The 21,605-nt window shown below is 35.7% G+C and overlaps 2 protein-coding genes across 2 annotated transcripts; both read left to right on the plus strand.

Moving 5' to 3' along the window:
* Window positions 1–81: 81 nt before the first annotated feature.
* On the plus strand, window positions 82–18,089 carry LOC141823786 (isopentenyl phosphate kinase-like). Its single transcript, XM_074711021.1, has 5 exons — window positions 82–245; window positions 321–557; window positions 4,952–5,049; window positions 5,827–5,916; window positions 17,865–18,089. The coding sequence occupies exons 1-5, from the start codon at window positions 149–151 to the stop codon at window positions 18,087–18,089; spliced, it is 747 nt and encodes a 248-aa protein (XP_074567122.1). The 5' UTR covers window positions 82–148.
* LOC141825713 (tubby-like F-box protein 8) lies at window positions 17,919–20,177 on the plus strand. Its single transcript, XM_074713098.1, has 6 exons — window positions 17,919–18,124; window positions 18,217–18,293; window positions 18,379–18,498; window positions 19,047–19,171; window positions 19,555–19,687; window positions 19,771–20,177. Exons 4-6 carry the CDS (start codon window positions 19,168–19,170, stop codon window positions 19,940–19,942), a joined length of 309 nt encoding a protein of 102 aa, XP_074569199.1. The 5' UTR covers window positions 17,919–18,124; window positions 18,217–18,293; window positions 18,379–18,498; window positions 19,047–19,167; the 3' UTR covers window positions 19,943–20,177.
* Window positions 20,178–21,605: the final 1,428 nt, after the last annotated feature.

A 21,605-nucleotide genomic window follows, 5' to 3' on the forward strand; every position in this document is an offset into this window, starting at 1 on the left:
AAAAGGTTGTTGGAACTACGGATTCCATCTTCTATATAAAAAAATTTGTGTTAAACTTAGAGGGGCATTTCAAAAATTAGATTCCCTTCCTAAACGACGCGGTGGAACAATCTTCGCCTCGAAGATCTCCGCAAACTTCAGGGAACTTATGGGAGACGAAGAGAAGAAGATCGCAACTGCGCCATTTCCTTCCGATCAGATCCAGCGAGGTTGCAAAGCCCCTCTTCGATGCATCGTAAAGCTCGGTATAGATCTTTCTGTAACCTTGTTTTTTAGATTTTTTGCCCCTTTTTTACTTCGTTTCTAACTTTCCTTTGTAGGCGGTGCTGCGATCACTTGTAAGAATGAGCTGGAGAGCATAAACGTGGAGACTCTGAAGTCGGTGTGCGCTCAACTGAGGGAAGCAATGACCGCTTCCACGAATTCTTCACCGGGAAGTGTTCCTTCCATGGACTGGAGCACGCGGATGGGCTATACAGCCGTTTCCTTGGCGGAAGATTTTAAAGATGGTCGAGCATTGGATTTGGTTAGCAATTTCATTGTTGTTCATGGAGCAGGTTAGTTGGAAGAGCCACAGTTATTTGTGTTATTGCAGCTGATAGATTGTTAATTGGCATTTTGGATAGAAAAATCTCAAATTTGTATTTGGAAAGAAAACTGCGTAATTGATAGGGTCAGGACGCAACTGATAGTAATAGTCTGTCAAATTTGATCAATAATTCGTCTCGGACTACAATGTGCTACCACGCTGAGGGTCGTTGGTACTGCAATACGCAGCTTGTAGAGGTTGATATTGTTGAGTGGAATATGTGAGACCACCAGTGTGCTACTTCTCGAAGAGTTGTTGGGAAGACTTGATAGATGAGGGCACTTAAAACTAAGTATGAGGATATTTGTATATTAAAAGCCTGTATTTGCTCTGATGGGCGCTCATCTATTATAGGTGTGCACATTGAGCACCTAGAATCCTCTCAGGATTGATTTCTCCTGGAGGTTGAAGGTGAAGGGAGTCCAAATCTTTGGTCTGGTGCATGTTCCCATGGATTAGACTCCTTCTCATGGATGGCCTCCTTGCCCTTAGATGAATTCTGAGTTTGGAATGAACTAGTCTCCATCACTTAAGACAGATGAGACTTGTCCTCAGATTCATACCTACCTTTGAATTCTTCCATCATAGTTCTTGGTCTTGATAGCCTCGGTCTTTTCTTCTCTTGCTCATTTCTCTTCCCCTTGTATTGTTCACTGTTGGGGTTGATGTATCTGTGCATCACTTGCATTTTCTTCTTTACAATTTTTCAAGCATCTTTTCTGATTTGGACCATGTTGCCATTGCCTTTGGTAATTTCCATTTCAAACACTTTCCTTTCCTTACTGAGGACAAGGGCTTATCATCATCTTTCTGTCTTGATTTTTGGTGTGTTCTTTTTCTTGGGACTTTCAGTGGATCTACTCCTTGTCTATTATCTTCTGTCCTTGATTCCATGCCCAAGTATATGTTCCCATAGACAACATCAGTATGTTATGGTAGGGACACAACAATTAACTGTAATCTTCCAAATTTTATCAGTTTAATAGTAATCAAGCTTGAACTACAATGTGGGCACGTAGCTGTAGGAGTACAAGTAGAGACTGCACTGAGATCAATTACTTGGTTAGCTCCAGTTAAGACTGCTATAGTTTGTTCTAGACTATAAATTGGGCTTGATCTTTGTTGAGGTGTTTCGATGTGACTTATGGCTCAGTTTGAGGTAGGCTGATACTTGGATGTTTGCCCAAGGGTGGTATCTTTTGGTCTGAGGTGGCTCAAGTCTTGTTAGAACTGGTCTGAGTTGAGATGTCTTTACTATGCCTAGTTTGAAAGGTTATAGAGCGTGTGGCTGCTTCAGTCCTTCTGTGGCAGAGTTATTCTTTATCGATCTCTTTATTACATTTACAGATAATGGAAATCTCTCAAAAGGCTATAGATGCTTTGCAAAGACATTGTAAACTATGCAAGATGTTGTTCTTTAATGACAGGCTGCTTTTATGTGGTGGTACCAAGTATGAGCTGGTGGAGGATCAATAAATGCTATGAGCATAGGTTAAAATCTCAGGCCATTTTGTCCGATATGAGCTTAACATCTCGTTCCGCCCGCGGACCAATATTGACACAAGTGGTATTGGTGCCGCGACGCGTCGGAGGAGTGCGTAGGACCGGCGATGCGTCCGTAGGCGTCGCTCGGGCCCAGTGACGCGTCCGGAGGCGTCGTGCGGGACCGGTGATGCCGCGCGTGTTTGCTGTCGTGCGCGGAAGCGGAAAGGTAAGGTTTTTTTCACTGTTTAATTAAAAACTTAGGTTAATTTTAATTAACTTTTAGCTATGATTGAGATAATTTAAATAGACTTAACTAAAACCTAATAAAATTATCCTATTAATTTACTATATATATTTTAAAATATTTTATTTTATTATTTATTATTTTTAAATATTTAAATTTAAATTTTTTATTTTTAGTTAATATATTTTATATTTAACAAAATTGAAACTATATCGGTATGACACAATACGGTATAAAATTGTATCATTCTGGCATGGTACGCTTGAGATTTTAAACCTTGGCTATGAGTTCATGCTACCTTTATCCAATTTGTACATGTGGGACCTATCTAATGCTTTTAGAAGCTTCCAGAAAAGTCCACGAATATTCGCCCATAACAAATGTTATGTAGGTATTAAATTCTTCAGTGATGGTTCAGTTATGGAAGCTAAAATTTTAATTTGTATTTTAGATAGAAATCTCAGTTTATTACAGGAGTGATATTGTGATTCACATCTTGTTCTGCAAAGTTTACCTTCGTTTTAGTTACGTGGACTACTAATAAACTGTGATTCAGACTGTTTGTGTTAACTTTGTGGTGCAAAACCTGCAAACTTATCTTCTCAATTTTGCAATGATGGTTGCGAAGGCTTTATAGTATCTGATGGGAAGTTAAAATACATTGGAATTCGGGAACCTGAATAAGAATAGAAAGAAGGCATTGGCAATGTGTTGTACACTAAAGTCAAGGGAAGTCTAAGAAAGGTAGTTCGGAAGGAGTAGATGTATACCTAACTCTATTGAATAGTGATGTATTTATAAGAACCTGAGTATGTGTTTGATGGATTTGACAATAGGTTTCCATGTCAAGTTGCATGTCAATTGTCATGTCATTACAATAACTAAGTCGTAACACAAGTTTCAATGACATACGTCAGATGGTCATTTTTTTTCATCACAGAGCTTCTGCAAGTGGCATTTAGTTTGTTGGTCAAACTTATGCATAAGATGTTACTGGGAATGCCAAATCTATCTTCTATCATAATCGTTTAGCATATAATTTTGAATCGAGCAAAATAGGTTGACCCAAAATTAGGTTGTATGCCAAGGGAAGGTCGACTACCAGAAATTTGATAATTATAACTTTCTGATTCAGTTGGATCCCCAATTTCATGTGTAGACTCATAGACCCAATCACTTTCACAAGATTTCCAATTAAGTGGTTAAGGTGGTGTTGATGATAATCAAATCTGTCATAATGAATCCAAGCTTAGCAAAGGCTGATATAAAAAGGACATTTCTAAACTGCAACACTTTCGGTCTCATTTAAAACTCTCTTGACATCACACATCACGAGCAATGATTACCAATCATTATGCTTAAAATCTAGATCCTTGCATTCTGCTAGAGATATTCAAGGGAACAACCTCTTGCACCCTTGGTCTCTTTACTTTGATCACCAAGTCTCCTCGATGAGCACAGGTCTTCATGGCTTCATGAGAACTTTGACCGACAATTAATCCTCCTACAATGATATCAACACTTCCTCTCAGTGGATCTGAGATTCAGACTCCTCCTTGTTTAAAGGTTTGGCTACAAAATTCTTCTTGTGATCTCTTTTTATCAGATTCATTATTTCCTCTCTCTCTCAATTATCAATATTCTTTTGTTTTATAACCATGATCTTGATAGTATTGACAATTCTTCATGTTCATGTGCTCATGAGGTACCTTGATAGGGTGCAGAGTTGGAAGCATGTTCCTTCAACTACATTCTGGCTAGTATTAATGTGATTAGAGGACCTTCATCTCCCTCCTGATTCCTCATCATTCATGTTCCTTTCAAGGCTCTTTATGGATGCTTTAATAGTGCCTAGTTTCTCTTTTCTTCACCTCTCTTGAAGTTTTTGTCTGATTAAACCAATGAGGCCTTTATAGAAAAAGATAGTAGTCCCTTAGTGGCTTGTGGTGAATTTCAAAGAAAAGTTGATGTTGTTAACTTAGGCCATACCAACAGTCAGGAAAACTTTTGAAAGCACATCGGACATTATTCAAACCTCCAAATAAAACCTTTGAATATAATCTTTGGCACTTTCTTCTTTTGAGTAGCAATAGTGAGCAAGATCTGTAGGTTCTTCAAAATGTTCTGTGAACCTCCTTTCTAACCGAGCAAAATTTGCTATTGAATCACGAGGGTGGTTGATATGCTGCTGTTTGGTCACTTTGTGCAAGCTGATTGGAAAAGTTTGGTAGATCAAAACTTTGACTAGTTTTACAAAGCCATTTTGAATATCAGAATATCCCAACTTCTCAATTAGATCAGTGGATACATCATAGAGTGACATCGTCAAAGGTCGAAGATTATGAAGATCAGGAACCTCCTTAATCTTGGGTACAAATGGGATTTTCACATCCCAATTATCTATTCTTTGAAGTTCTTGATCCTTATCTTCATGAGCCTTTTATATTCTCTATCACACCAAGAGTGATGACTTGCTTCATTCACCTCCAGTAGATGATGAAAACATGAAAACTTTCAGTAATGTTTCACCATCTAGGTTTAAAGTTTAGTGCTTGAAAATTCAAATTCTTTTCTTTTCTTCTTGCATTATTCAGAATTTTGTATTTGTGCAGTGTTAATTTTTTTTTTCTTAGGGTCATTTGGGCACTTTCAAGCAAGTACATCTGGCGTGCATAGAGGAGGATTGCATCTTCCTCTCGTTAAGGCTGGTTTTGTGGCTACAAGAATCTCAGTAAGATTCATCTTCTTCTTCACCTTTTGTTGTTAACTAACTGAGTTAATTTTATCATTTTCTAATATTTGTAATTTTTATTATTAAGTGGATGATTGTTTTTACTATAAAATTTTAAACATCAAATAATCTGAATCATATATGATGCTCTGTTTGGTTATCCTGTCCACTGTTGGCCAACATGGATCAGATGCATTCATGGGAGATGTTCAAAAAGTCAATCTGACGCTCCCTCCCACCCCACACCCCACCCCACCCCACCCCATTCCCCTTGTGTACTAGCTAGATATTATTGCTCAACTGAATGAATGGGACTGCTAGAAATATTCATGTCATGCTTCACCTGTTCAATGAGAGCCCTGGTTGAGATCAAGCTTTGAGTTTTGTTTGAGTTGCAAAATTGATTAGTAAATATTGAAGAAAGTTAGTAGAGGTACGATCGTAAGGTCAAAGGTGAGATTCTCTGACCATATGAATGTTACTTCTACCAACTTTCATGTTTATGTTGTTCCTCTTAAAATGGGTAACATTTGAGTTTTTTCACATTGGACCAAGACAACTTTGATAGTAGGTTCTTTGAGATATATGTTAAGTGGCTACTCTCAAAAGCTGATGCATTTAATAGTTCCATATTGGCTGTCATTGAAATAAGCAGATACACAACATTTGCTTAAGAATGTATGAGCATATGAATTACTCGGTGGCTAGATGTTTATATCAACATTCATGTTTCTAATTATACATCTATAAATTGCTATTTTTACCTGTTTTAATTAGGTGACATCCCTGAATCTTGAAATTGTGAGAGCCCTTGCCAGAGGTATGCCTTTTTTCTTGAATGCTGAGTTGCATGTCCTGTGCAATCATGTTTGACCTTTGTTAATATTTTATCATTATTTATGATAGTTTTTATATTCAACTCAATGACCTACACATTTTGTTACTCCCTACCAAAACTTATATTCAACATTTACTGGGCGTTGCAACATCAATCTATTAAGATCAGGCTAATTTCTTAAGCTCATAGTCCACAAATTTAAGTAAATGGATGAATCCTTCCTCTTGAGGATTTTTTCCATTAAATAGGAATTTCTATACAAACTATTTTGAGAAAGAAAATATATACAACTAATATACTAATTGCAGATAATCTATTTGAGGTAATAATGTATATATAGCTAATAACATAATTATGGTAAAATAAATCCCATAATTGATAGTCGGTGATCAATAAGCATCAATTTGTCAACAAGAAAGTGATGGTGGTGTCGGGAGAGAGCCTTAGTAAACACATCAGCAGTGTCGAGTTCAATGATGATATGCGGGAGAGTGATAACGTGAGCATCACATGCTTCACGAATAGACTGACAATCCACTTCAATGTGCTTGGTGTGATCGTGAAATACTGAATTAGCAATAGTTTGAATAACACTAGTATTATCCGCATGGAGCGGAGTTGGCTCAATTTGGGGAAACCTAAGCTCACCCAACAACCCCCAAAGCCAAACTATTTCCAACTATGTGGAAGACGTAGACACTTGATCTTGCTTCTTGCTTTTCCAAGCAACGAGAGAGGTACCCAGAAACATGCACCAGCCTGTAACTGAACGTCGAGTATCAGAACAACCAACCCAATCATCATTACTATATGCAATCAAACGAATAGGAGAACCCACAGAAAAGAAAAGACCCCAGACAGAAGTGCCTTCCAAATAGCAAATAATGAGTCGAACAACGGTCAAGTGGAGGTGCTTAGACCATCTCTAACGGATACCCTTTTACACCATTTTGGTATAAAAGGGGCACCAATTATTCTCCAATGGAGATCCCTAATTTTGCACTAAAATGGTGCAAGTACCCGTCCATCGAGGGCCCACGTAAGGGCGGGCGTTACATTATCTCTGGAACTTTAATAATTTATCATGCTCAAGAGTAGTTGAGGTAGTAAAGAATGAATGTTTGAGTCTCTCTAGTACTGATGTTAAGATTTGTTTAATAAATTCACGTGTAGTAATTTGCTTATTCATGCTTAGTATTTACTTATCGAAGAAATTAAGTGTGTTATGGATCTCCACATGATACAGTTGACTGGTAAGATAAAGTAAAGAGAATCGTGGAGTGGTGGTAAGTAATATAATATTTTAGTAAGAGGTCTAGACTTCAAACCTTAATTCATGCATATATACTTATAATTTTTTTAAAAAAGAAAAAAAAAAAGGAGAAAAAGAAGCTATATGTGGTTGTGATATATGTTTAATGATTCATGTCTTCCCTCTATAATAGTTCATGGTCTAGAATTATGCATGTTAATGAACATATTGAATCAAACTTAAGTTTTATGCATGTTGATATTTCTTTAAGATATGTTAAAATAAAATAGGTTAGTAACGTCCCCCTTATTAGTGTAAGAAGGGAGGTCGTTACATCGACTTGGCTAGCCTTGTCTCGACCATCTCAGTTGTCTCATCTTGGCCAGCCTCGTCTCGGTTGCTTAGTCATCTCGGCTCAACTAGCCTCATCTCAGCCGTCTCATCTCGGCCAGCCTCGCCTCGACCATCTCAATCGTCTCATCTCGACCAGCCTGGTGTCAGCCATCTCGGTCGTCTCGGCTCGGCCATCCACATCTGAGCCACAAGTTTCGTCTCGGCCACTCTGCCTTGGCTAGCTCCATCCTAGGCTCCACCTTCGCATCTTCTGCGAATTGCTATCTCACAGGGTTTGCTAAAGAGTAATGTGAATATTCTCACGGACACACGACATTCCCAGAATGAATAGGCGGTTACGAGGTTGTCAGACTCGGTCCTCTCGGATACCCCTTTTTCTGCACATAAGGCTAAAAGGAAACAGTTCTCGGATCGGGTCCCCTCTACAGGTTGCTATAAGGGCTTTATCCCATCCAACGTGGAGATGCCTTAAGCAGGTTATAAAAGACTTAGCCCACAGCCTTATTTCAGGTTCGACTTAGAAAACTCAGCTAGTATTATCTTCTTTCTTGTCTACATTTCATCGTCTTTCAGAAAATCCTAACTTGAGTGTCGGAGTGTCCTGCCGAGACTCTCCAGCTCCAGTCTAACCTCTTCTTGAAGTGTGTTTTAGGTCTTGATCATCTCCCACATCCTAGCTTATCCAGGAGGTCGCCTATGTCGAACTATTCATTGACTGGTAGCTTGACCATCCGCGGTGGCTAGAACAAATATATTGCCCCAAATAACCTAAGATTTTTATTTAATGAGAATCGTTATCACACATGATGATGGTGTCTTAGTTATGATTATGATCATTTTTTATCTTTTATGATATACCTTGAAGCATCCTATTTACCCTAAAATGCTTTAAATACCATTGAGACAAAAATGAGTTGTATTTTCCTTTACATAAATGCCATGGACACATGAAAACGAGTCTACTTGGGTTTCAAGGTGAAAAAGAATGTATAACAAATACAAAATAAGATTTAGGAAATGGAAAAATAACTAGCAATAAATCAAAATAAAATATTAAATTAGAGTTCCCTTATGTTATTTTTTTTAATATGTGGAATACTATTTATCAATAAGATTATAATTACATATTCAACATCTTGATGGCTAAATTGAATAACCATGATATCAATAATTGTGGATTCAGATAAAGGATTTCAAATGGAATTTTGAATGATTTCTAAAGAAGATTTCTAGTAGTAACGCTAGGACTAGTTAGTTTATGAACTCCAAGATTAAGAACATGCATGACACAAGACTATTTTGACACACTATGTATACTTCAAAACATGACATGTGCTTTAATGCATGTATCTAACGATGATGCATGAAATTCTAAGCTTCTCTTAGGATGGATATTACACTTAGATTAACATCAAAATATATAGTTATAATTCTAGCCTAGTGCTACACTGGAAACAAAATGTTTTATTTTTAAAAAAAATGAACTACTCAATGCCCATTTTTAAATTATGAGCAAAAAGTATACCATATTAAGGATCTATAATTCATTAGCGAAATTTTAGACCTTTGTGTTTCAATGAAAATACTAATTTATTTGTAAGTATTTATAGATTCTGTGTAAATAGTTATACTATTGCACTCATATTTAACTTTTGTGTAAATTTAAGTTTGACAAAATTAATTATGGCTTTAATTTATTTATCGAGTGATAAATTAACATGTGCATGTGCGGTTAGCTTTGTTGAAATTTTAGATATTTAAGACTAACAACGCCAACACTTCTGATAGTGAGATAAATAAGAACTTCCATTGCAAACCAATCAAGCTAAATAACACTGAGCTTGTCTGTCATTTTAGGTTAAGATTGATGGACAAAATATATTCCAAGACTTTGTTTTTTTTTTCGAATTTTCATTTTCAGCAAATCAATGCAAGAAGTAGCTAGTGAGAAAATGATGAATGAAACAAAACGCCAGAAAAGAAATTAAAGGGGACCAAGCATGAGAAGTCAGAAAGGAATTAAGTTCTCTTTGTTTGTATTCCCTTAGTTTATTCTCTCTTCCATCTCTTGCTTTATGGTACGCTTGAACATGTGAGGTCATGTATTATGGGTGAGATTTTGACTTTGCAGGGAGGATGATTTCATGACCAAATTAATAAATTAATGAAGCATGGCGTGTTGTGTTTGGATTGAAACAAATGAACAGATACGTACGTGCAAGGGAATATGTACATGCAATTATAGCATGGATTATAATGTCATTTGTTGTTCACTACGATGGATTGTAAACTAGATTCCTAGCTAGGTTATGTTTTATAAATTGGAATGACATAAGGTACTACTACACAGTTTCGAATTACTTAATTGACTCGAAAATATGAGGGGAATGAACAAAAGACTCAATAAAAGTTATAAAGTTATCGATATATTTTTTTTATCATTTTCCTTATTTCTTCTATTCAAGTAATTAGACACATAATGTCATATTGTAGGGTTTTTTTGTACTTCTCCATTATAGTGATGTCGTTGTTCTTTCCCATGGCTCCGAATTGGTGAGCTTTTACAGAAAATTTATATATTTGAGTTTGATATATTTTGTGTTGTTGTATATTATTTTAGTGTTCTCAAAAGTTTAATAGTTGCCTCGGTGGGTAGCGTTGAGGTGGCATTTGCCGATAGGGGGCGGGAGCCATCAGCGTGGCCCGACTTAAGGGTGGAGACTGATGAGTTGCTCCAACTCTTGGTGCAGCTTCTAGCAGTCATGGGTATCGTGCTTATACACTTGATGGAATGCATAGTAGGTAGGGTTTGCAGTCAGCGAGGTCCTCACTTGAAACCAATCGACCTTTGTAAGAGCTAGTGCTAGGTCCTTAGTCGCTTGGATGCATCAATTTATGATTTGTTCCACATGTCATCCTTCATTATCACCTATGAAGTCCACCTCTTAAATCTCCTATCAAAACTATCAAACTAGCTCTAATCTTTGTTGGGACTGATGACGTCGTTAGAGTGGATGAATAGCAATTCCCTTCGATTGTGTTCATTGTACTTGTCTACAAAGGATTAGTACGCAACAACAACAAAAACATCAAACAAAACAACACAAGCACAAAGACATCTTGATTTTACATGGTTTGGATACCCCCGGTGTCTACTCCATGGCTTAACATCCTAATGGTATCACCACTAACTTTCTCCTTCTTGGACACCTTACAAAGGTAGAAAAACCTCTTACAATACTTTTCTTATAAGCAACACAAACAAGGAAACAAAGATACAATTGAAAATAATAACAAAGCAAATGAAACAACTTTATGATAGTAAATCTTTGCTTTGATCACTTTTAGTTGCTTTGGTTTGCCTCTCAAAGGTATTAAAACACATCACCACTCTCCTCCAAAACCAACAAGAATCAGCTTTTAAAATCATCCACAAAATCCTCTTTTATAGGCTTCGGGTCATGGTTGAAAATTGCCTAATAGTTGACTGCTAGCATAATTGTTGATTGCTCTATTCAAACTTGAATGTTGCTCTGGACAACGACTTCATCGAACTTATCATCGGGGACAATAGTCGACTACTATACCATCATTAGTCAATTGTTGTATCATCATTCGAGTGCTTGGATTGACTCAGAAACTCTTGTTCATTGCAATAGTGTCATTAGTCGATTGCTCATCATATCTAACAATCAATTGATAACCCCTTAAATCCCCTCAAACCTTGAACTTGAGGCTTAAGGGCTCATTAGTCAATTGTTAGTCTAGAATAGCTACCTGATACATCTGTTTCAATCTTGCTAAGGTTAAAATTTTTACTTCACCTAATATTCGATTGATTTCAACCTATCAGAATTTTCTTTACCTAGCATCCAATCAACCTTGATATGCTGAGACTTCTTTTGCCAACCTATCAAGATTTTTTATCTAGCATCCAGTCAACCTTAACCTGTTGAGACTTCTTCTACCTAATATCTGATTAATCTTAATCTGTTGGGACTTCACCATGCCTAACATCCGTCGACCATGACCTATTAAGATTTCACCATTGCTTAGCATCCGGTCAACGTTGACCTACTAGGACTTCCCCTCTCATGTCTAACATTTGGTCAACCTTGACCTGCACGGGCTTCTTCGTTGTTAAATATTCAATCCTCCTTGACTTGTTTGAACTTTCCTCATTGCCAAGTGTTTAATTAACCTTTATCCACTTGGGCATATTTCATGTCAAGTGTCCAGTCCTCCATGACCCATTTAGACTTCGCCTATGCTAACTCTTTGTTGAACTTTCAATCACCAAGTATTCGATCCTCCATGATCCACTTGTACTTTTAATTGATAAGTGCTCAGTCAACCATGATTTATTTGGACTTCTTCATTATTAAATATCCTATCAACCTTAACCTACTCGACTTTTTGCTCTCACATAAAACATATAATTAATCGAATATTGAAACTCAACTCGGGTTTGGTCAATCTTGACTAGAGGTCGATTGCTCCAATAATCTCCTCTTTTTGTTGTTTAACAATATGTTTAAGTTAGGATAGCATATTAGCCCAACTTTCTACTTCTTATGTTAAAGCATATATGAAGATTTCCTAACTTAAACCTTTTATTCTTCCCCTTGGCATACATAAAAAAAAAACTCTACAAAATTTCATTTTTCTCTTTCATTCCAAACTCATGCCAACATGTCAATGGAGGTTCCCTACCTTTCATTTTCTCCAAAAGCTCAACCTTGAGCATGCTACCTCTTCCTAAATCATTTCTCATGCCTTTAAGGTAGACCATCCCCTTAAAGCATGCTTCCTTTAAACTATTGCACCAACAATGTTTTAGAGTTCCTAAACCTTTAGGAAGTTTCAAATTCTATGTCATGAGGTTAAAAATTCAGCCTTGAATCATAACCTCTCCCTTATTTTCTTGTTTTCCTCCCTTTTTAACATCCCCTTCTCATTTTCATTAAGAAAGTCCCCTTTGAATACTTGTCCAAGTATGTCAAAGGGTTAGAGAAAGTTAAAATACCTATGAATAAGTTTAAATGACTTAAACAACTTGATTCAATCAAAATCCTATGTAACAATTGACTCTTAGTGATCAACAGTCAACTAATAACCACATCAATGGATTGTTGTTTCTAAAGCAATCGCCTGTTATCTAATAATTTGAATATTTTACAAATCAAAATTCAAAAAATATAAGTAATTCTATGATTTTTAAAAAATAATGAATTACTTATGCCAAATACTATTAGAAAAAAACAATTTTCTAAAAAAATACTTAATATTTTTAAAGAATGACATAAAGTTGAAAATCATTGAAACCTTCAATATATCACACCAATTTTGTATCAACATCATCAATGGTAATTTCTATCAACAAATAGAGTCCACTAAGGTTTTATAAAATAATTTTAAAAATACTTTTCAAAATAATTTTCAATCATCATCTATTAGTTAAATGTACATAACTTGTACATTATCTTTTCCTATGATTGATCCATATAAAATCCATGTGATTTAATAAAACTTAGCTCATTTAGATGTATGATGAACATATGTCATATATGATTTTTAACCTTGTTTAACGCTCATCTACTTGTAATTGTTGGTGCAAGATGCACTAAGATCTTGCCTAGAGTTTCGATGTTTGACAATACACCTAAGTCTGGTCAGTTTGACCAAGGGTTGACCCAAACAGGATCTGATGTTTGGATGTGTGGAAGTGAGTGAAGTCTAGTCAGACGACTAGCGAGAAGACCTAGTCGATTAGACTAGGCAGTGGAAGTCCTAATCTGGAAGATTGGGCAAGGGAAGTCCTGGTGAGTGAAGCTGGGCAAGGGAAGTCCTAGTTGTAGGCTAGGCAAAGGGAAAGTCCTGGTTTGGAGGATCAGGCGGAAGTCTTGGCATAGTCGAAGCACTAGGTGAAGTCTGGGCTGGTCTAGGTGACTGAGTCGCAGCAGAAGTCTGGGCTGGTCTAGGTGACCGAGTCGCAGCAGAAGTCTGGGCTGGTCTGGGTGACCGAGTCGCAGCAGAAGTCTGGGTTGGTTAGAGAGAACCGAACCGCAGCACAAATCCTAGGGGCTGAGGACAGAGCCGAGCAAAAGTCCAACAAGTCTGGAGGACTTGGTTGGCATAAATTCTCCTGAGTGGAGTGGGTTAGAGCTAACTCCAGGATTTGGAAAAGGAGGCCCACAAACTAACCTAGGATTTCTTTGTTTGTATGAAATATTGCAGGAAGTTAGACCCACAAGGTAAGACTTAGGATTGCTTGTATATTTGTCATGTTTGTCTTGCAGGAACCAAGGAGATGGAAGCAAGATGGAAAAAACATAAATGAAGCAAACAAAGCAAAGTCAAACCAACCAGTTCCAGAGAATCCAGTCGACTGGGACTGGAGTCGACTGGAACCCAGTCGACTGAAGGGCCAGTCGACTCGGACAGTGGATAACGAGCAGGATGAAGTTCTATCTGCCACGCAAGCTGGAGTCGACCCAGATTGGCATCTGAGTCGACTCAGGAGCAGTATAAAAGGAGGTGAACGTGCAGAAACAAATTCATTCAAGCCAGAAACCTCCCTGCTCAACTAGTGGTGCTTCTGAACGCGAACGGGGCCAGCACTTGCAACCGGGGAAGATCCAGGAGGAGTGCGCGGCGCTCAGGACTTCCAGATCGGCGGCAACTTGTTTGGTTTAGTTTTTCTTACTTGTTCTTTCTATATTTATTTTTGTTTGCATTATTTACGGACTGTAAGACGGGTTTCTCCGCCTCCGAACAACGTTCGGAAAGGAGACCACTAGTGGACGGGCGCCTCCCGAATTAGGCCTTGGACGTACTAACCCTGGGGGGTTAGGAACCAAGTAAATCCCGCGTGTCCCTCTGTTTTGTTTTCTAATTCCGCTGCTTAGTATTTTGATAGAAAAATGAACGATTTTGAAAAAGCTACTACGCGCTATTCACCCCCCCTCTAGCGCGTACACGATCCTACAATTGGTATCAGAGCCGGTGCGCTCTTGATTGGACTAACCGCCAAGGGAGCAAGACGGCAAAGATGGAGGGGGAAAAAGGTAATATTTTAAAAGTTATATTTTAAATTTCATATTATATGTTTTAAGTGCAGGGAGAGAGGGCACTACAAAAATAAGTGCCCTACTCGAAAGATTCGGACGGCACCACCGGCGGCAAAGGAGCAACCGATGCTAGGAGCCCGGAGGAACAAAGAGCACATCCAGTGCTTCAAGTGCCAAAAACACGGTCACTACAAGAACCGGTGCCCGGAGAGGAAGACGGCGAAAAAATCAGAATTAGGGGAAGCGATTCCGGTAAGTCAAGTAATTTACGAAAATACCCCTAGGTTGCATGCGCATGCTAGTTTTTCTTTTTCTGCAAATCTAGATAATTTTCCTGCAAATTTAGAAAAATTAGAAAATTTAGATAAATCTAAAAAATTAGAAAATGTCAAATTGAATAATTCAACGGATAAATTCAAAAATCTAGATAAGATAGATTTGACTAATTCAAATTTGAATTTGTCAAATCTGGATAAATCAGAAAATTTAAAATTAGATAAAAATTTGACTAAATCAAATTTGGATAATTCAAATTTGAAAAAGTCAGATTTAAAAATATTAGATAATAATTTAAATAATTTAAATTTGAATAATTCTAAATTAAATAAATTAGAAAATTCAATCTTAAATCCTAAAGATAAAGAAACCTTATCTAATTTGGATAAAATAATTAATAAATCTGAATTAAATAATAATTTAACTAATTCAAATGTTACCAATTCAATTATTAATAATTCAAATTTAATTAATTTAGATTTAACCCAAATAAATAAAAAATTAGAACAAGTCTTTAACTCTTTCAACCAAGATAATGATAAGCTTAATAAATCAACTTTAAATAATTTAATAATTCCAAAAATTAATAATAATTCAACTAAACAAAATAAAATTAATAATCATCAAGATAAGTTGAACAATTCAATTTTACTCAAAAATTTAAAATTAAAAATTCAAGATAATCCTAATAATAAGAAAAATTCAAATTTCAACAAGATAAATCCTAAAATTAATAATTTAATAAATAAAAATTCAAAATTAAATAATAAAATTAATTATAATTCAGTACCATTTAATTATGACACATTAAATAACTCCACTGTAAGTCAAGAAAGGTTATTTTCAATAATAATTAGCTTAAGTAAGAAAATAGCTAAATCCGATGACTTGGCTGAATCGCTCCAAAAGAAGTTAGGACTTCTCAAGGAGAAAGTCAATAAATTAAATTAAAATTCAAATTAAATTAAATTAAATTAAATTAAAATTAAATTAAAATTAAATTAAAATTAAATTAAAAATTAAATTAAATTAAAAATTAAAAAAATTAAAATTAAATTAAATTAAAATTAAATTAAATTAAATTAAAATTAAATTAAATTAAAATTAAAATTAAATTAAATTAAATTAAAATTAAATTAAATTAAAATTAAATTAAATTAAATTAAAATTAAATTAAATTAAAATTAAATTAAATTAAATTAAATTAAATTAAAAATTAAATTAAAATTAAAATTAAATTAAATTAAAAATTAAATTAAATTAAAATTAAATTAAATTTAAATTAAATTAAATTAAATTAAATTAAATTATTAAATTAAAATTAAATTAAAATTAAATTAAATTAAATTAAAATAAAATTAAATTAAATTAAAATTAAATTAATTTAAAATTCAAAATTTAAATTCAAACTTAAATTCAAATTAAAACTTAAAAGCTATGAACCTAATTAAAATAAATTACCTTTAATTATAAAACTAAATTAAAATATTACCAAATGAAACAATAAAAATAAAACTCAAAGTGTGTCAAAGTGGGTTGACACATTCGCGGGTCCACACGAAATGTATCAAATCGAGAATTTGATACATTCTTAGAAAGTAAAAATTATTGTGTGAATTGTTTGACTCATGCATACTTGCCATGACATGCATCTGCTTTATTTTAAATGCATATAACATGTCATGTCATCATGTTTACTTAACGCTTAATCTAGAACGGTTAGTTAAGGACACATGAATGATTGATACTTGCCAACATAGTACCAGGGTGGGGCGAGATGATAGTACGTTAGGGAAGCTTGGTCTGGGTAGTCAAGTGGGGTAAGGAGTACCTTGCTTTGTCTGCTTAGTCAAGTGGAACTGACCGAAGCTACCTCGCCACATCCTAGACTAGTTAGACCAAGGTTTCTCAAGAAATCGATTAAGGTCATAATTTCTTGAATCAGTTTTGTCTTAGAAAGTGGTCGTTGTTCCGATACCCAAGAAGGCCCCTGTGCCTCGCCACGGCCTGGAAACTGATTTTTGAAATGTGGACTTAATTGATTGACGGTTAAACCTGAATCTAACTCAAGGTCAAACATTTCATTAGAACTTAACTTAAAATTAATAAAGATAAAATTGACTACTCATCTCACATAACCCATAAGGTTACCCGTGTATGCCATGTATTGCAACACTTAGTACGGGTGAGATGATAAGGACAATTAAATTACAATATTTTGAAAAATATTTTCAAAAATTATTATAAATATTTTTATAAAAACTATTTTTGAAAATTTGATATTTCCTTGAGTTTCATGCTTGCTGGGTGTATCTATATTATAAGTTTCAAAACTCTATATATTTGAAAATTAGTTGACCAACACTTAGACACAAACCTCTAGGTCAACACTAAGTCAAAACGGTTTTGGAAGCTATAACAACAATTTAAAACCGTTGTATATTTTCGTTTTTTCTTTCCCTCTCTCCCTCCAAATATTTCTTCCACTACGCGCCGAATAACCTTTTTAACCTCGGTTTCATTTGCATTCCTTATTTTAATAGGAACTATTATATTCGCGCCCCTTCCCTCATAAATCCGAGCCCTACTTCTTCTTTCTCCACCGTCTACCGGTAGACTTACTCAAGCATCTTCTACATAAAATGAATATATAAAACTTGCCCCAAAACCCTAGACGGAACATCATCGAGCTAGTGAAATAGAACTAGTGAAATAGAACTCCCCCCAAATATTTCTTCGTAACTTCTAAAACCCCTAAACCCGCCCGTGCTTCCAACCCTACACCCGGCCGCTTGTCCTTGTAAACCCTAGACGGAACATCTCCGCCGCCGCTGTTAAATATCGGAACCTAAAGGGGTAAATCGTAAAATATAATTAATCTTAATTTAGGGGGTTTTATGGAAGATGGAGTTAATTAAATTAATCATGGGTTAATTGGTTAGATTGATCAAACCCTAACTCATCTAATTGGTTAAAGGGCTAGTGGTTTAATGGGTTATTGGGTTTTGGATCTGAAACCGTTAAGGTTATTAAAATCGGTCCTGTAGCCTTCCTATACTCGCGATTTCCTTCGGTTTTTCCCCACTCGCGCGACGCCGCCGCCTTGCCTTCCTTCTCAGATGAAATCGAGCACGAGGGAAGCTCCGACGCCGGAGCTAGGAACCAAGGAGGACCACTGGTGACCGGATCTGTTGTTGGAGGGTGGTTCCTCGCCGGAAGGGGGCTTGAATCGGTGCGTGGTGGCGGCTAGCGACGGCGAATCAAAGAGGAAGAGGAAGCCGAGAGGTAAGGGGAAACAAATTAGGGTTCTGGTTGTTCGGTTTCTTGAGTTTGATGGTTTTCCCTTTACTTGGATCTTGATGGTTTCGTTTCCACAGTTCAGTGAGGTGGGCTGTACGAACGGTGCTTGAGAAAGCTTCGGTTGCAAGGGAAGAGGAAGGGAAGAAGAAGATCGGTAAGATTAGGTTAAGTTTTCTTGTTCCGGTTTTGAGTTGAAATTGTTGGATTCTTAGATTTCTGATCGGTCTTCATCTCCATAGTTTGGTGGAGTTTGGTTGGTTTCAGCCACAAACAAGGAGGAAGAACATTCAGTGGAGTAGGCTACCGATTGGAGCTTGAGGAAATTTTGACTGTAAGAGGAAGAACCAACGCTGATTTGGGTAAGTTCTTGGTTGATGCTAATCTAGATTTATTGATTAGCCATGATTTGTTGTGGAGCCATGCTAATCTAAATTTTACAATTTTCTACAATTACCATCTTGATCCATTAACATGATATCACCATTATTCAGTAGCACTCTTCTTTGTGAAATACATAGGAATATAATATTTGAGTTAATCTCAGCAAATGGTTTAAAAGGTGATAATATGTTTTTGAAACTATTCAGTAGCACTATTCAGTAGCACCATTTTCATTTAGAAATTTGTTACTTTGCCACTCAAAACAGAATGATAATCTGTTTTTGAATTTTACTGGAAGATGAAGATGATGGATAGAGGTACATAATAGATGATTTAATACAATGAAATAAACTTAGATGACTTTGATTTAACTCAAGATACGAACTACTGATTCGGAGGAATTCATATCAAAACATCTATTTCACTCATTTTTAAAAGTTTGTTGTTGCTTGACTTGGTGCCTTTGCTTTCCTAGCAGGATTACAGATATGTGTTTGCCTTTGCTTTCTTCTGTTTTTCATTGCAGGTGGGAAAAAGAGAGACTCTTCTTGGGTATAGCATCATCTTCAATTGCTGGGTATAGCATCATCTTCAATTGTTGGGAGAATTATCAGCCAGCTTCTAAGGAAAAGGTGGCAGATTCAACCATGTGTAAGCAACTTCTGCAATCCTATTCATGAATCTAGAATTCTGTTTCTTCTTTGGCTGACAAATTTCGTATTCTGTTTCTTCTTTGGCTGACAAATTTCGTTTACATTCTGTTTTTGTGAGGTTAATTATAACCCTCAGATTTTCCATATCTACTCCTATACTAAGAGTGAGTTGCTGCTTTTGCAAGATAAATTTACAGTGAATACACTTTTGCCTCTTAATTTAGCTCTCTATAGAAGTTGGTTGATGATGTTCTTCATTTAGGCATTCTGGATATGACACATCCTGCTTCATTCTTCTTTTTAGCTTGTAATAATATTATTATTATTTTGAATAAATTGTCTTGTTTCTATTTTCATTCATTACTGGATTTTGATGTGCAGCTGTGCTTGTTGAGAATGGGAAGTTTCTCTTATCTGCTAAAAAGAACAGGAAAACTACCTGTACAGAATACACAATTTCAATAGATGCTGCCAAGATATCAAGGTCAAGCAGTGCATATATTGGGAAGTTGAGGTACTGATTCTTTCAAAGATCTCCTGTAAATTATAGCTGGATGCGAAAAAGCTGAATCTAGTTAGTTTCATCTGGCATTACAGGTCAAATTTTGTCGGCACAAACTTCAGAATCTATGACACTCAGCCTCCATACGATGGGGCTGCTCTTTTTCCTCCTGGCCGAATAAGCCGAAGATGGTACTCAAAGAAAGTTTCACCCAAGGTGCTTGCTGGTCCAAGCCTGTTCCAAGTAAGTGAATGGAGTGGCTCATGATTCATTGCTATGCTAGATGGAGATTTTGTTTACTTTTCCCTTTTGGATTTGTATTGTATCTGTAGAAGTACAGCAGTCAAAAGGTTATTTGTAAACGTTGAGGATTCTATATTAGTTCCTTCTGAGGATGAAAACAATGTAATATGTTGCAAGAAGAATAATTTTTGTTAGTTACTTTTGATTATTTGTAAATATTGAGGTGATTAAATATATCGGTGCTTTTGTATTTGTGATTTGTTTGATGAATTTATAATATTATGATAATTTTGTCATCTTGATCGATCATAATTTACAAACAACATAAAAAAAATAAGTGTTATTACAACAGTTTTAAATTCAATGACATCGGTTTGGAAGCGTTGTCGTTGAGTGATATTACATCGGTCGAAAATCGTTGTTAAAATTGATGTTAAACATATATTACATCGGTTTTACACCGTTGCGAAATCGATGTCGTTGTGATATTACATCGGTCGAAAACCGTTGTTAAAATTGATGTTAAACATATATTACATCGGTTTTACACCGTTGTGAAACCGATGTCGTTGAGTGATATTACATCGGTTTTACATCGGTTACAAACCGATGTCGTTGAGGTGTATTACATCGGTTACAAACCGATGTCTAAAATGTCATACCTTTTACAACGCCTTCATAGACATCAGTCGATTTTCTCATAGACATCGGTTTTCCACCGATGTCTATGACTGTTTTTGTTGTAGTGTAAGCTTAAAAGTTCAATTAACAATTATGTTTTAAAAATTATAAATTATTTACTCTATTTGATTTAGATTAACCTCTAAGACATTTAGGGAGTTTGCCTTGTGGTAACAAGGAGCCCTAAGGAAATGTCAGATTTAGGGGGAGGTCCAAATTAAAAGAGTAAAATTATTTCAAAAAAAACTATTTTACATATTATCTTTTTTGGTTTGGGTTAAACCCTAAGACATTTAGGGAGTTTGTCTTGTGGTTAACAAGGAGCCCTATAGAAATGTCAGATTTAGGGGGAGGTCCAAATCGAAAGAGTAAAATTTTAAAAAAAATTTATTATTTTCAAAATTATTTTATATATTATTCTTTTAATTTAGGATCAAACCCTAAGACACACGAGGGAGTTTGCTTTGTGGTTAGCAAAGGGCACTGAGGACGTGTCTAGTTAAGGGGTATTTTAAGTCTACTTGCTTTCCATTTGGATCACTGTCTATATTAGAGTTAGTTGCTATTGGGGTTTTGATGTCTTTTGAATTTTCCATTCCAAATCTATGAATTAAATCCTTAGCATATTTACTTTGGTAAATATAATTACCGGCTTTTGTTTGTTTTATTTGGAGCCCCAAAAAGAAATGCAACTCCCCTATCCAACTCATCTCGAATTCACTCTTCATCAATTTAACAAACTCCTTTAAATACTTTGAGTTAGTTGACCCAAAAATTATGTCATCGACATAAATTTGAGCAATGAAGAAGTCTTTATCTATAGTTTTCACGAACAAGGAAGGGTCAATTTGTCCTTGTTGAAAACCTTTGGTTACTAGGTAGGTCGAAAGCCTTTCATACCATGCTCTAGGAGTTGTTTAAGTCCATATAAGACTTTCTTTAGTTTGAAGGCATAATTAGGATGGTCTTTATCTTCAAACCCTAGTGGTTGACCTACGTAGACTTC

The sequence above is a fragment of the Curcuma longa genome, chromosome 3 (assembly GCF_044706935.1).
Source record: "Curcuma longa cultivar G26 ecotype Majalengka, Jawa Barat chromosome 3, ITB_CL_G26_1.1, whole genome shotgun sequence".
Lineage (NCBI taxonomy): Eukaryota > Viridiplantae > Streptophyta > Magnoliopsida > Zingiberales > Zingiberaceae > Curcuma > Curcuma longa.